General features: G+C 38.6%; 1 protein-coding gene across 2 annotated transcripts; it reads right to left on the minus strand.

The window, feature by feature from the left end:
- Window positions 1-222: 222 nt before the first annotated feature.
- kcna10a (potassium voltage-gated channel, shaker-related subfamily, member 10a) lies at window positions 223-13,161 on the minus strand. 2 transcript variants are annotated; one of them, XM_026153388.1, is made up of 2 exons: window positions 12,868-13,161; window positions 223-2,119 (listed from the first exon to the last, which is right to left on the minus strand). In XM_026153388.1, the coding sequence occupies exon 2, from the start codon at window positions 1,963-1,965 to the stop codon at window positions 250-252; it is 1,716 nt and encodes a 571-aa protein (XP_026009173.1). In that variant the 5' UTR covers window positions 1,966-2,119; window positions 12,868-13,161; the 3' UTR covers window positions 223-249. The 2 variants fall into 2 exon arrangements, with proteins under 2 accessions (XP_026009173.1, XP_026009174.1); XM_026153389.1 differs by lacking the exon at window positions 12,868-13,161 and adding an exon at window positions 12,779-12,857.
- Between the last annotated feature and the right edge of the window lie 909 nt (window positions 13,162-14,070).

Below are 14,070 nucleotides of genomic sequence, written 5' to 3' on the forward strand. Positions count from 1 at the left end.
ACCTAAACATGAAACGTAATAACATGAATTCCTAAACATTAATATGGGGAACTCATTTTCAAAATGTCATTTCCATATTGGACAAAAAGAGGTAAATGTGGTACAACCAGTTTATAATTAAAAAACATATTTTTCACAAGGTGCAGTGCAGATCTAATGAATCCAACTGGCCACTCGTAACAGTGACTATTTAATATTTACTGGTTAGTGGCAAAGTTTCACCTCCTATTGAACAGTGTTCTTCTGACGTCAGTTCCCTTTGTCACTCTGCCAGATCCCGTTGGCTTTATTGAGCGAGGTGTTGCTACCCTGTGTGGTATCCTTTATGGCTTTCTCGACAGCATCAGCCAAGGGCAACTTGTCCTCTGCTTCTGCCTCTCTATGGTAGAAATAGTTGAAGTTGGAAACAATGACGGGAACAGGCAAGGCAATAGTCAGCACACCTGCAATGGCACACAAGGTGCCCACCATCTTACCCCCCATGGTAATGGGACACATGTCTCCGTAGCCTACAGTGGTCATGGTAACAACAGCCCACCAGAAGCCATCAGGTATGCTGACAAACACTGTATTTGGCTCGTCTACCTCAGCAAAGTAGATAGCGCTGGAGAAAAGGATAACTCCAATAAAGAGGAAAAAGATGAGCAACCCGAGCTCACGCATGCTGGCCTTCAGAGTCTGTCCCAGGATCTGGAGCCCTTTAGAGTGACGAGATAGTTTGAATATACGAAACACCCGCACCAAGCGGATGATACGTAGAATGGCCAAAGACATGTTCTGCCCTGAGCTTTCTGCTGGAGTTGTGGCTAATTCTGTAATCACAGTGACAAAATAAGGGATGATAGATATGATGTCAATAATGTTCATGAGGTTGTGGAAAAACTCTCTTTTGCTAGGGCAGACCACAAATCGCACACACAGCTCAAAGAAAAACCAACCAATGCAGGCAGTTTCAATGATGAAGAAAGGATCAGAGAAGGTTGTGGGCTTTACACCAGGCGGACCCACAGTTTGGTTAAAAGGTTGTACAGCTGTGGGCACAACTGGGTCGGTCTCATCTCTGAATTCTGGTAGTGTTTCCATGCAGAAAATAATAATGGATATGACGATGACAAGGACGGACACCAGCGCTACACCTCGTGCTGCATTGGAGCTCTCTGGGTACTCAAACAGCAGCCAGAACTGTCTGTACACATCATTACTAGGAAGAGGAATCTCAACGTCTTTTAAGAATCCTTCTTCTTCTCTGAACTGCTCCATAGCCTCGTTTCCAAGCTCATAGAACAGAATTTCATCTGCAAACACATCGAGGGGAACGTTAGCTGGTCGCCTAACTTTACCTCCTGACTGGTAGTAATATAAAATTCCATCAAAGCTGGGTCTGTTCCGATCAAAGAAGTACTCGTTCCTCATTGGATCAAAGTATTCCATCCTCTTCAAAGGGTCCCCTAGAAGTGTCTCAGGAAACTGGTCCAGTGTTTTAAGCTGCGTCTCAAAACGAAGACCGGCAATGTTGATGATGACTTTCTGATCTCCATCATCCAAGCCTCGTTTATCAACAAAGAGATCCTCACAGCACTCCTTAGCAAGCCGGTTAAAGATCATCTCACTTTCCTTGCTGCCCTCACTGCTTAGCAGCAGTTTAAAGTTTGAGATCATGCTAGCACAGCTGCTACGCCCCTTTCTAGTTGGAGTTGGCATCGTCGGGGACTGTGGTACTGTAAGTGTCTGCGGAATGGGTGAAGAGGAGGTCGATTCCCAAATGTATGGGGGTATAGGGCTGCAGTGGGAAGGTGTAGGTGTTAGGTCTGTGGCTCTTAGATGGTAGTTGCTGGTTGGGCTGCTGTGCTCTGGGGGCATGTCCACTGTGAGAGCTGTGGTCTCATCAGCATAGGTGTCCACCTCATCTCCAAGGTTGCCAGCAAGGTCATCCAGGCTCTCAAAGTCTACCAAGGCCACCTCCATGGCTTTGGTTCAGCCAGTGCAACACACAGACTGACAGATGGGAGGTTCACACACCAGAGTCAGCAGCTCCAGCAGCGTAGCAGAGCATTCAGGCTACAGTGTGACTGACGTAAATACAAAACCTCCTTCAACTTGTTTTTTAAAAATCCAGCTCCTGTAGAGTTGAAGAGGAGAGACAAAGATTATCAGTGTGTTTCTGTTAGCTGTGCAGAGCTCACCAAGGCAAGCATCAGGTCATTAAAATATGATAAACACAAATGCTAGTTTCTTGGAGAATTATTTGGAAACAGAAAGTGAGAGACATAGTTTAAGATGAAAAGAAAAGAAACTGGGAACCAGCAACGTTATCTACCAGCAATACAGCTAGAACATGGGGGAGAGAAAGAACAAAAACTAGTAAATTCTTTGCTGGTTCTTTCTTTTGCCTGCTGTGGCAGTGGCACTGCGATGGGTCATGTAACTTTGAAAACAGCAGACATTAAATAGGAGAGCAACTCAAGGGTAGCTACAGTAGGGCCTGACCCTTACATGTTCACATATCTCTGACTGATCAAATCATTATCAAATTGTTGACATAAACTTTACTACTATTCCTTTAAATAAGTAATACTAGTTAGCAATACATACTAACCAGTGCATATACTGGACACTGAAGTTATTTTAACAAACAACCTGAAATGAAAGAAAAGGGATGAGAGCTGCACAACCTGTCATGACCCCGAGGGTTGTAGGAAAGGAGGACAGTCCGAGGTAACTGGGACTCTGCATACATTAGTGCATAATTAACTGACTGTGCAGTGATAGCATGAGCCTAGTTTCTACCAGACGCCAAGGCTCACATTTAAACTCCACTGTGCCATATCTTTGGTCTTAGCTGTAAAAATAAGCTCTGTTCCAGCTTTGCTCTTTATATTTGTATTTACCTGTGTGTGTTTTTTCATCAGCATTCACATAGTATGAAATAGTGAGGTTGTGTGAAAGGTGTATTTGTGCCTGTCGGTGTGTGTGCCTGTGTGGGGTTGTACTGTATAGGTGTGTGTGTGTGGGTGTGCATGCATGTGTGTAACTGTGTGAATGGGTGCTGAAGCCTGCAGATGTTTAATTAAAGACTCCAGAGATGAGTCACCACCTAAAACCAGAGCCAGTGATACCAATCCTCCTGGGAGACAAAGAGAGAGCGAGAATAACGAGGATGATATGAAAATTATTGGGGAAGTGGATGTGGGTGGATGGGATGAGGACAGCATTGCAAAAAAAAGGGAATGTGTCAATGAGACAGAATGGGACTTGATAGGTGGGTGGATGGATAGACAGGATGATGAGAGAAGACCCCGACAAAAAAAAAGGAGTCTGATCGATCAAAATCAGGCAAAAAAATGGGACACAGAAAAGCATCATGGTGACTACTGTCTTTCACAGGAATAAAATATGAAACAAGGATGAACAAGGCCTAAATAATTCTTTAGGATTGCAAAATGTTAAAATCATGTGCTGAATCATACGATATGAAAAACACAAACTGGTAAATCATACAATGGAAGTCTCATTTCCTCCTGAGACCTCCTGACTGGAACAAGGTCAGTTTCCTCAATTGGGACTTTCTAATGATCTTGAAACAGAATCTGAAAATCAGGGTCAACTGTCAACTTAATACTCAGAAATCATTGACATAGACCTGCCAAACCATTTTATCAACGTTTTCTGCCCCAAACTAAATGTACTTATAGTGTTCATTTACATTATTGCACACTAAATTATTAGATGACTGATTCACAAAGCACAAATTAGGGCAATTTTCTCAGTTTGGCATTCTGTTTATTCCTAAACCAGGGTAGAATCTAAAGGAAGACATATGATATACAGTTAAATATGTTGTTACCACTCTAAAGTCAAATCTGCTTCCCGGACCCTTTAATGTTGAGGAATGAACAAAGTAATCAATAGCAACAATATTCCCAAACAGACTCACACAAAGCATATCAAACAAGCAACAAACTTTTACCTTCCTTTGCAAGAGGTTTTTATACCATCGGCATCAAAGAATAAAAACAAGAGTAAGAGAAAAAGGGTCCTGCACAAGTCCAGCCGCTTTACCAACTTTTCACTTGGGATCAGAATGGTCAGCCTCTCATGGACTACTTTAGGTAACCTTATGCTTGAGTAGAAACTAGAGCTGCGGCAAAGGGTACAGGCATAACGATGCGCACACACACACACACACACACACACACACACACACACACACACACACACACACACACACACCGACCGCAGAAAAACAAAGTCAGCAGTGGAAAGCAAACTCATTCTCAATATTGTTAATTTTGCATGTGTGTGTGTGTGTGTGTGTGTGCATGCATGAGTTAGATTGTTTCCCAAACCATGCATATCATAAGTTGTCTGTCAGGAATCTGAGTGAGGTACTCAAAGCTTTCTAGAGTGGAACATTGCAATTAGATCCTCAGATTTCTCCATGCTTGACTTGGGCCACACAGACACACACACACACACACACGTCTGTTGTTGCTATCCTCGTGGGGACATCTCATTGATATTAACCATCCAAATTGCATGCCTAACTCTAACCCTTTCCCTAAACCTAACCATAACCCAGTTGTAACCTTGACTGTAAAACCACATTTTGAGTGTGAAAAATGCCTTCAAACTCAAATTTAAGTAAGTTTTAAGTAAAATTTCAGATTTGGTCCCCACTAAGATAGGAAAACCGGTACACAAACACACACACAGGTCGTATCCATATCTGAGTTACTTACACTATCACAATCAATAATTGATTTTTAGCAACTCTCACATGTTCGACATCAGAGGAGTAGAAAGAGTGATGACAGAGTGACAAGGGCAGAGAAACCAAAGCCTCCATTCTCAACCAGCACAGCCTTCCATCTCCCACTGCCAACTCTGCAACGCTCACTGCTTCAATACTAATGTAACTATGTTTTTTCACTCTAGCATTCTGTATTACATATCCCAGCATTTGTGGGGAAAAAAATAGGACATATGTGCTTATAGCTCAAAAACTACCGGTAGTAAAAAAGAAAAATAGACAATAAATGAACAAATATTTAATGGAAATGGAAGTGATAAATACTTCAAATATACAGAACAGTGAAAACAAAATATCTTGTGTCCCTGACTATGACAGGACATCGTAAAACAAAGGTTTCATATGGGCCAATGTTAATGCATGGTGGGTAACCATTTTTACCATGCTATTAATATTCAGGATATCATGTTGAGAAAAACTCACAAGTCCTTGTTACATATGATCCTTTAATGCTCACTGGAAAGCCCAGCACACAACAGAGAGACAGCACAGGGATTTACATCCAAGCTATGGTCATGCATGTTGCAATGAGCAGTAACTTTAAGTAAGCTATCCCTCGTGACTTTTTCACATGTGTGTAAACATGAACAGATGTCAAGGCCGATCTGGCTTAATTGCAACCCAATCCTTTGCTGGTCAGATGAAAAAACATGTATATTTATGTCCAACATTTAACTTTGAGAGCTGCGTTCATTTGGTGAAATGTTTCTGTTTTAATAAAAACGAGTGTATGCTATACGAGCCACAGTCACTGAACATGTGTGAGACACATGCAGTGTTTCCACAAAACAATATCAACTTATTCAGGAAAACTGAAGCAAAATGTAACCTTCACACATGCACAGCGTGACGAGTCATGGGGGCTCTCTCAAATGTACTCGCCAACTCATTTCCAGCAAATTGGGTCTGTTTTAACAGCTTTGTCCAAATCTAAACATCGGAATAAAATAATATGTAGTAAAAACTATTAAAACAAAATGCAAGATTTACACTTTGTTAAAAGTTGTTTCAATTCCACTTAATTCCTGTAAACTAATTGAAATGTATCTCCTCTAAATGATGCATTGTAGGCTTTGACACAAACTTTACTGAAGAACATTTGTGATCACAAGAATAAATTTACAGCTGAGCACAGATGTTTGCTCACCAGTGTGCACTAATTCCTGTTAACTTCCCTTTGTGTGTGAAGAACTAGCATAAAGCACTCTCTTCCTTTAAGGCCCAGTAAGTATGGTTGACCTTGCATGATGGACCCTGTGTTATGCTCCTGGGATGAGGTAGGTGGGGTGGTCTCTGGCTGTGTGAAGGCATTAAATGATATTTTTGGATCAGAGTTTTGACCCTATTAAGAAGATTAATGCAGGCTGAGCAGCTCAGTGCTATAAGCCGAGGGATCTCTTCCGTCAGATTAACACAGATACCAGTGAGTTCACACACACACACACACACACACACACACACACACACACACACACACACACACACACACACACACACACACACACACACACACACACACACACACACACTGCCCCTGGAGTCACCTATTCTAAATTCACATTTCCTTATCGCTCACACAGAAAACTGAATAAATTCTGTATGGATGGTGTCTTAAGAATATCCAAAAATGTTGTGATTCTGTAGTAAAACATGATGCAATCATTTTATTCACAATAGAAAAGATATCAAATTGTTAAATTGAGAAAATTTACATTTTCTCTTTAGCAACTACATGGGCTCCAGAATGCTACGACTAAGTTCCCTTTCTGTTACTTGGTTGTAGAGTTTTATTTCCAAAGGTGGCAAAAGTACAGATACTTGTGTAAAAAAAGTACTCCACTTCTTTACTCAAGTAAAAGAGATACTCAAATGGCTCAAAGTAAAAAAGTAAAAAGCAGCTCTTTAAAGAACATTTCTACCAGCTACTTTTTGTGCAAAAGAAACTGAACCTTGTGCGACATTAATGTAAAAATAAAAGATTGTTGTAGTGGTGTGGCGCAGCAAATGCAAGTTTTCAGTTTGAAAAGTTGCATTTGCAATTACCTGCCACTTAAAAAAAATGTATTCCCTTTATGCTTCCTCCTCTTTTGTTAACTATATGCTGACCACAACTTATGGACAACAAAAGCACCATTCAGCCCACTTTAAAACCTGAGCGCGTGTTATTATTCCTTTTATTTAAATTAAAATAAGTTTGAGATCCCAAAAGCAAACTGTGAAAGAAAATCATTTCCCCCAAATTATATGTATGACTATACAGTTAACTATACAAACTGGAGAGTCCGTCATAGACCTCGTGCTCCACTTTTGTTGAGTGATAATTTAGCTTTTTATTGGTGTGTTACTTCACACTAATTAGCAGGTTTTTGTATTTGTTGAAGGGACTGACCTAATTGTAAACTGATGCATGCACTGCTTTGCAGATGCTCTAGCTGTGTATTGCCACCAGGAGGCACTGTCAGAATTCTTATTTGTGCCATTGTTGGTCCTTCAGTCTGCTGTGGAGAAGACCGAAGTTACAAAGAGGGAAAACACATGTCTCCGCCTTGTGGACTGCTCACTGCCACTCCACTTCCTAGTTACACCCACTTTTTCAGCGTTCAATCTATGAATAACATCACTCCTTTTGGCCTATGCCCTATAGGTTTTTTGCACAATGACTGAAACCAGCACCACTGAATGACCAATGGACTGTGAGGTCAGTTCCTTGATAATTAAATATGCAAATTGTCATGACTATTGTCCATCCAGGTTTTGTCATAACAACCCTTCTTGTACTCTAGTTTAATTGTACTTTATTGTCCTGTTATCTTATACATGTTTTTGAACATTAAACATTGTATCAGAATGGACATAAACGACACCAGTGTCCATTTGGTAAAACAGTTTTCATAACCTGAGCCAAATGCAGCCTTTCATTAGTGTAGTTATAAAATAGATGCACAATAGACCCTCAGTCTCTGTCTATGCAGTATTTACTGTTCCTGGGGTCATGTGTATGCTGTGTGTACTTTAGCAGTATGCATTTGAACCTGAACCTCTGACGTAAGAAGGCGTGTCCAGTTCAATAAATGAACATGTCAGAAATATGAAGTCCCAAACAAACACACAGTAATATTACTAGAAAACTGTATTAATGAAAAAAATAATTATATAATAAATTAATAAATTGTGTAATAAATTGTGACTACAGCATAAGAGTATTTTTTTTTTCTTTTATCTTAACTATTAGAACCTATTTTGCATCAGTTATTTATATTTAGTTGCTTATATTTAGCCACATAAACTGTGGTGGCTAAATGATGCTGATGCTGTTTATTATGATTATTATTTAGTAAGTACATAATAATAATAATAATAATAATATAGTGTTTACATCATAGTTATTTATAGTTTAATGTTGTGCAATGTAGCAGTTCGTGGGTCTAAATGGACATAAAAGTTAGGTGTCTTATGTTGTGAGTTTATCATGTTGTGATAGATTTAAGAAGATTATCCTAAGAGAAACTATGGTTTGGTTATCAACTACAGTTTAAGACCTGTCCATATGAGCTAGAGTATGTAAAACATCTGGAGACGGTTGCATAACCCTCTGTGTAGAGGGTCATACAGCTGTGTGTGCACAAAGAAAAAGATGTGCAGGTGAATTCTTTTCATGTTCATAAAGTGCATCCTCTAATGTAATCCTCAGTCATTGGGAAGTTGTAGGCAATTAGACAAGTCTTACTTCCACACTTTTCTTTAGCAGTGGATGCAGACTGCCCTTTAATCAACCACTTCAGTGTGAATTCTGTTTGCACCTGACGTTTTTAATCTTGGGTAGAACAATATCACCAAATGTGAAATTGGTATTTGCATTATGGACATCAGGAAAAAAATGAGAGCAAAGGAGAAGAAAAAGTAATGAATTGAAAAAGAAAAATAGAATATCAAATGTGTCACAAAAGCAAAGGAACAATTAACAACAACAACAACAATAATAACAGTAATAATAATATTAAATTACAGAATTTAGAGCATTTAAAGCTTTTTACAGCAAAATCATCCAAACAAAACAAAACAAAAAAATAATAATAGGCAATTATCTCCAAAGCATTTGTACATATTAATACACATACACAAATAAGTATTCATAGTGTGAAAACTTACTTTTAAAGGAATAGTACTGCATTTTTTATATATTCATTTTATATATTCATTTTCACAGGTTAGTATAAATAACTGACCTAGTTAGTTAGGTTAGTATAAATAAATACATTTGTTACTGTAAGTAGAATTTTAAGGTATCTCTATTTTACTTGAGTATTTATTTTTCATTTATTTTTCATTTATTTACTTTTTACGTTTACTTCCTACATTTCAACACAAATAATTACATTTTCAAAACAGGCTCGTTATTGTAGGTTCAACTGTATCATTTATAGAGCTTATACTCTGGAGTTACAGTGGGCCAGGACAAGTGCAGGTATGTTGTAGTCAGCTTCAAGCCAGCGCTACAGAAGAGGAACGTGCATAAAGGGAGAAATATTTCAACATGACAATGTTTCTACAACATTTTTGTGAGCTAAACACACAAACTCTTCGTGTGCACTTTGTCACACAGTATGTTGTTAGCTAAAGGGCCAGCTGCTGGGATTACATGGAATGTCATAATTTTTAATCACATATTGGATCTGTCAATTAATCAGATTTCATCTACATTTATACTAATGATGCTTAGATTCGCTGGCTGAATTCAATAATCATACCAGCTTTATATTTCTACTGCAAAGACAATGTATAGAATACTGTTAGTGTAGGAAATGGAACTCAGCTGTGAAACATCTGCTTGCGTCTTGTTGATTTCAGTTGTGTAAATCCACAAAGAGCAGCAGGCCAGCTGATCACAGCCTGTCCACTAAGAAAATCTAATGAAACTCACATTAGAAATTATTGTGAGCTGTTAGTATTTCCCCCACACTGAGCCACGACAACAGATTTTAGTGTTCCTCCACCTGCTGAATCACACTTGAAACCCCAGACTGTTCTCATTTTTCTGTTTAGGTGCAGAGGCAAAGTAACCCCCATTTATTTTTTCTCCTTTATTGCTTGTGTCCTAAATAACAGATTAAAGATGAGTACATTCATTAGAATTAGAATTTGGATTTGAATAAATTTGTATTTTCAGGTACTAATATTTTGTATTACATTAATATAGGAGAAGGTCTAACTACCTGTGCATAAAATAGATTGTAGAATTGTCCTTCAGGGAGCAACTTTTGCACTTTTTTCTGTACTTTTGGCACCTTCGTTCATTTTGATTTGTTCTGTCTAAACATACTTTAAGAAGTCTGGAGTGCAGTAAAATTCAGACATAGGTAACTTGACAGATGCTGATTTGAAAACAACTGGACATGGATAACTTGAGTTTTTTGTGTAATATTACTAATTAGGCAGCTCATTATCTTTCTCTTGACAACAATTTTAAGATATAACGTTTTGGGTCAGCCTTAAAGAAAGATAGAAATGTAAAAGTGACTTACAATAAATGCAGCTGAATTTTAAGCAAAGTTAAAAAAAAAAAGACATTTTATTTTTCACAACTTTCCCTATGATGTCAATACCAACAATGGCAGTAAAAAAAAACATATCTAGCTCTACATAGCATTATTATCACTTTGACCTTCAGATCAATCTATTGACCCTGAAGGAGAGGTCAGTGGTCACATGGGACACAATATTTTTTAATCCTTATGCGGTAATTTCTATATGTTGATAATACACACTGCATAGTTTCCAAGTTATGGGACTTTTTGTGTATTTTTAAGCAATAAACCATTAAGTTGACCTTAACGATACTGGTAGATGTTAGCCAAATTTTCATACATCCCAACAATGTTTTATCAGAATTCATTCAAAACTTTTAGAGCTACTGTGTTGCGTTTACAGACAGAATGAAGGCAGGCATGCATGTGCTACATGCCAACTGCTTTTGTACAAGTAATATTACAATGATAAGAAGGAACACAAACTGTGAAATTATATTTGTTGTCTCTTCCATATCAGGCTTTGCTAGCTCTAAAAAACATGAGTAATATGGTCTAAGGTATGTGTGAGATATTAATTAATTTTTCTGTTTAAAAAACATTTTTTTAATAGGGTCAACATATGCCAGTGTATTTGTGGAAAAGGGGTATCGGTTTTATTTGTCCATACAAATTGGTTAAAACTCTTTACAGAGACATAATTCTAAATGACAAGCCATCATTTGAAAGAAACACACTGATCTGCAACACGACATCCACATATTCCCATATTAAGATTTCCTTCTCCATGTGTTTGCCTGGAGCAGATTGATAATTTAAGTGCAGTCTCCGTGAGGCATTTATAAGATGTAAGCTGTTGATGCTGACATGGGTGTGTCTGCAGGCTGCAGGCCACGTCTCAGTGCACAACAGCTGGGACTAAAATCCTCCCTTGGCATTTAGACAAGACACACATATAACAACAGCAACAGCCAAAATGAATTCCTAGTAAATTAAAAACTTCCTGTGGAGCATCTTAATGCAAAATAGTAGGCACAGTATCTGTGGAGGCAATTACATGAGTCTAACAGTGCACACTGTTGACATTCATTCAGATGAACAGATTCAAATGTTTAACTGTGATATATCACAGATCATTTACAGTTTCTTTCTCTCAAACACTAAGAAGTATAACAGCAATTCACATTTTGTAGGCCAATTTACACAATGAAATCAGCAGAATTCAATAATAGGAATCCAAGCATACAAAAGGAAACAACAAGCAACCACCAGCAACAATAAAAACAAACTTATACTATGTGGGGTTCTTCCTACTAAAGCTATTTTAAGATGTCCCAAAGACAATACAGATCTTTCTCAACCAATACAGAAAAGCGTGTGGCCCCTCTTCCATGAGCGATGTTGAGCCATGGCTGCAAGAGCTCATAAATACCCTTTCAAAAGTTAAATGTTTCTCAAGCTTATGTTTTTAATGCCCCCTTGTTATCCTCATGACCTACCTACCTCCTGCCTTCCCCATGGCCTGGCACTTTCCCTCCACTGTGTGGATTAAGCCTGTTTCAGTTACAGAAATATTGAATTATTTTTCAGAAGCTTTTTTTGTGGCAAATCCAGACAGGGAAAATGTGGCCATCTGGTCTGACTCTATTACATACCACTAATCTCAGGTGGCATACAAACAAGCAACACACATCCACATGCAGGCTTAAACACATACGCACACATACAAAATACACTGTGCATGTTTTCACCTGTATTTCTGAAATTACCATATGACACACTGTACAATTTTTCATCCATGGAGACTCTTTTCAAGCAACGAGAGACTAAGTCCATGTATGCATTGTTTCTACAATCTCTTATATATGAGCTCAAGTGGAACATGATTCCACGTAGTTTCCTTGGGGATTACTAAAGTATGTTGATTCTGATTAATCGAGTAAATAATATCCTTTTGTTGGCATTCAGAAGAAAGTGCTAAGGACACCTGTGCAGAGCTCATGGCTTTAGCTTTAGCCACTAGTTGAAAGTTTCAAAAACACAGATGCTAAAAATGGGGAGACATAAATCAATATAATATTGATAATTAATAAAATTATTAATACAAGAGTGAATTTAATGAAGCTGAAATTACTCAAATGATCAGATCATCTATAGCCTACTTCACATTCCTTGGCGGGGGGGCATCAATGCACCAATAAATGGAGCTAATGGATCTAAATCATTTACAAATTGAAGTTATTGTTTACTTTTTGTTTTTAAGAAGCAGGCTTTTAGCTCTATGGCTGCAAAAGTAAAAGACTCTAAATAGCATCTCTAAAATATGGGGAAACTATAATGTCACGTTATAGGACGTGAGTCGCTCAGTCTTGACGTAATATGAGCCACTGTTTTCAAAGTTTCTTCCGTTTCCCTCCTTAACCACAATAAAATAAAAACCAACCATTTTCCCAGTTGCCATCGTTCAGCACTTCAGCCGTGAAATAGATGGTAAGCTGAAGGAAGCTGTGCAACTTTAGGAAAGTTGCCTACCTTAATTGCCGTGACGATCGCGCAAACTTCCGGGCGTTGTTGGCGAAAGTTTGACGCGCCGGGCCGTGCAGTGCCGATGGCATGATGAATGTCAGCTGGACCGACTTAAAACCACAATGCGCTTTCTGTCAGCCCCCATGCTGACCGCGCCGACAGCACGTACGGCCGAGGTGCCCCGGCCAATTATCCAGGGGCCAGATGCGAGAGTGATATAACAACAGCATGATTCCGTTTAATTTGGGCAATTCCCTTAAAATCCTTGTTTTTCTGCGTCCTCCAACCAAATCTGTCTCTTTATCTCAAAAGGGGAGGAGAGAGGGAGAGAGAGGGGGAGAGAGCGAGACTGAGAGGCAGATTAAAGCCCCAACCTCTGCCCATCTTTATGCTCTCTTGGCTGCAACATCACGATAACTTTTTATTTTCATTTCTAATTACATTGCTGAAGGAAGAAGTCTGATTCTCATTTTGTCGTCATATGTTACACTTTGCTTTTAAAATGGATTCGATTTTTTGCGAAATATTTGAAAAAGAGCAGGCTACTCCACAAATTAAGTATTGTGTTAAATTACAATCTTAAGGTAAATAATTCAAATTATGTTGTAGGCCAGTAATTAATGCACTGTTGAGAATTGTACAAGTCTTTTGACAGGTTCACTGACTGGAGATCATACCACTTAAACGGGGTGATGCCTAAATTACTCAGACTCATACTGTTTCCTTTCTTGCCTGGCAGGTAAGGAAGGAAACAGAATGAGCCTGAGTAATTTAGGCATCCCTATAAAAGCAGCAGGCAGAGAGGGAACACAGAAACCTGCTGGAGCTCAGTGCAGGGTTGGTTAGGATAAAATAATAACATTTGCAGACAAACAACTCCAACATTTAGAGACATATGGCATGCAGCAGTTTCTTGGAGTATTAAGTAAGAACCTCAAGTTATCAAAGCCACTGTGAGTTTCTGCATGCTGCCTTTTTTGTAATACCATAATAGGCGACCACATACACTCACTGGCCACTTTATCTGTACACTTTTTCAACAGTAACTTGATGCTTTTAGGTGTGTTGACATAAGATAAGATAAGATAAGATAAGATAAGATAAGATAAGATAAGATAAGATAGAACTTTATTAATCCCTCGGGTGGGTTCCTCTGGGAAATTCGATTTCCAAAAAAGCACAGCAACGACCGAAGTTACAGAGTTATAC

The sequence above is a fragment of the Astatotilapia calliptera genome, chromosome 20 (assembly GCF_900246225.1).
Source record: "Astatotilapia calliptera chromosome 20, fAstCal1.2, whole genome shotgun sequence".
NCBI lineage: Eukaryota > Metazoa > Chordata > Actinopteri > Cichliformes > Cichlidae > Astatotilapia > Astatotilapia calliptera.

Excerpts from the sequence above, each read along its gene's own strand:
- kcna10a (XM_026153388.1), bottom strand. The coding sequence starts at position 1,965 with ATGGAGGTGGCCTTGGTAGACTTTGAGAGCCTGGATGACCTTGCTGGC.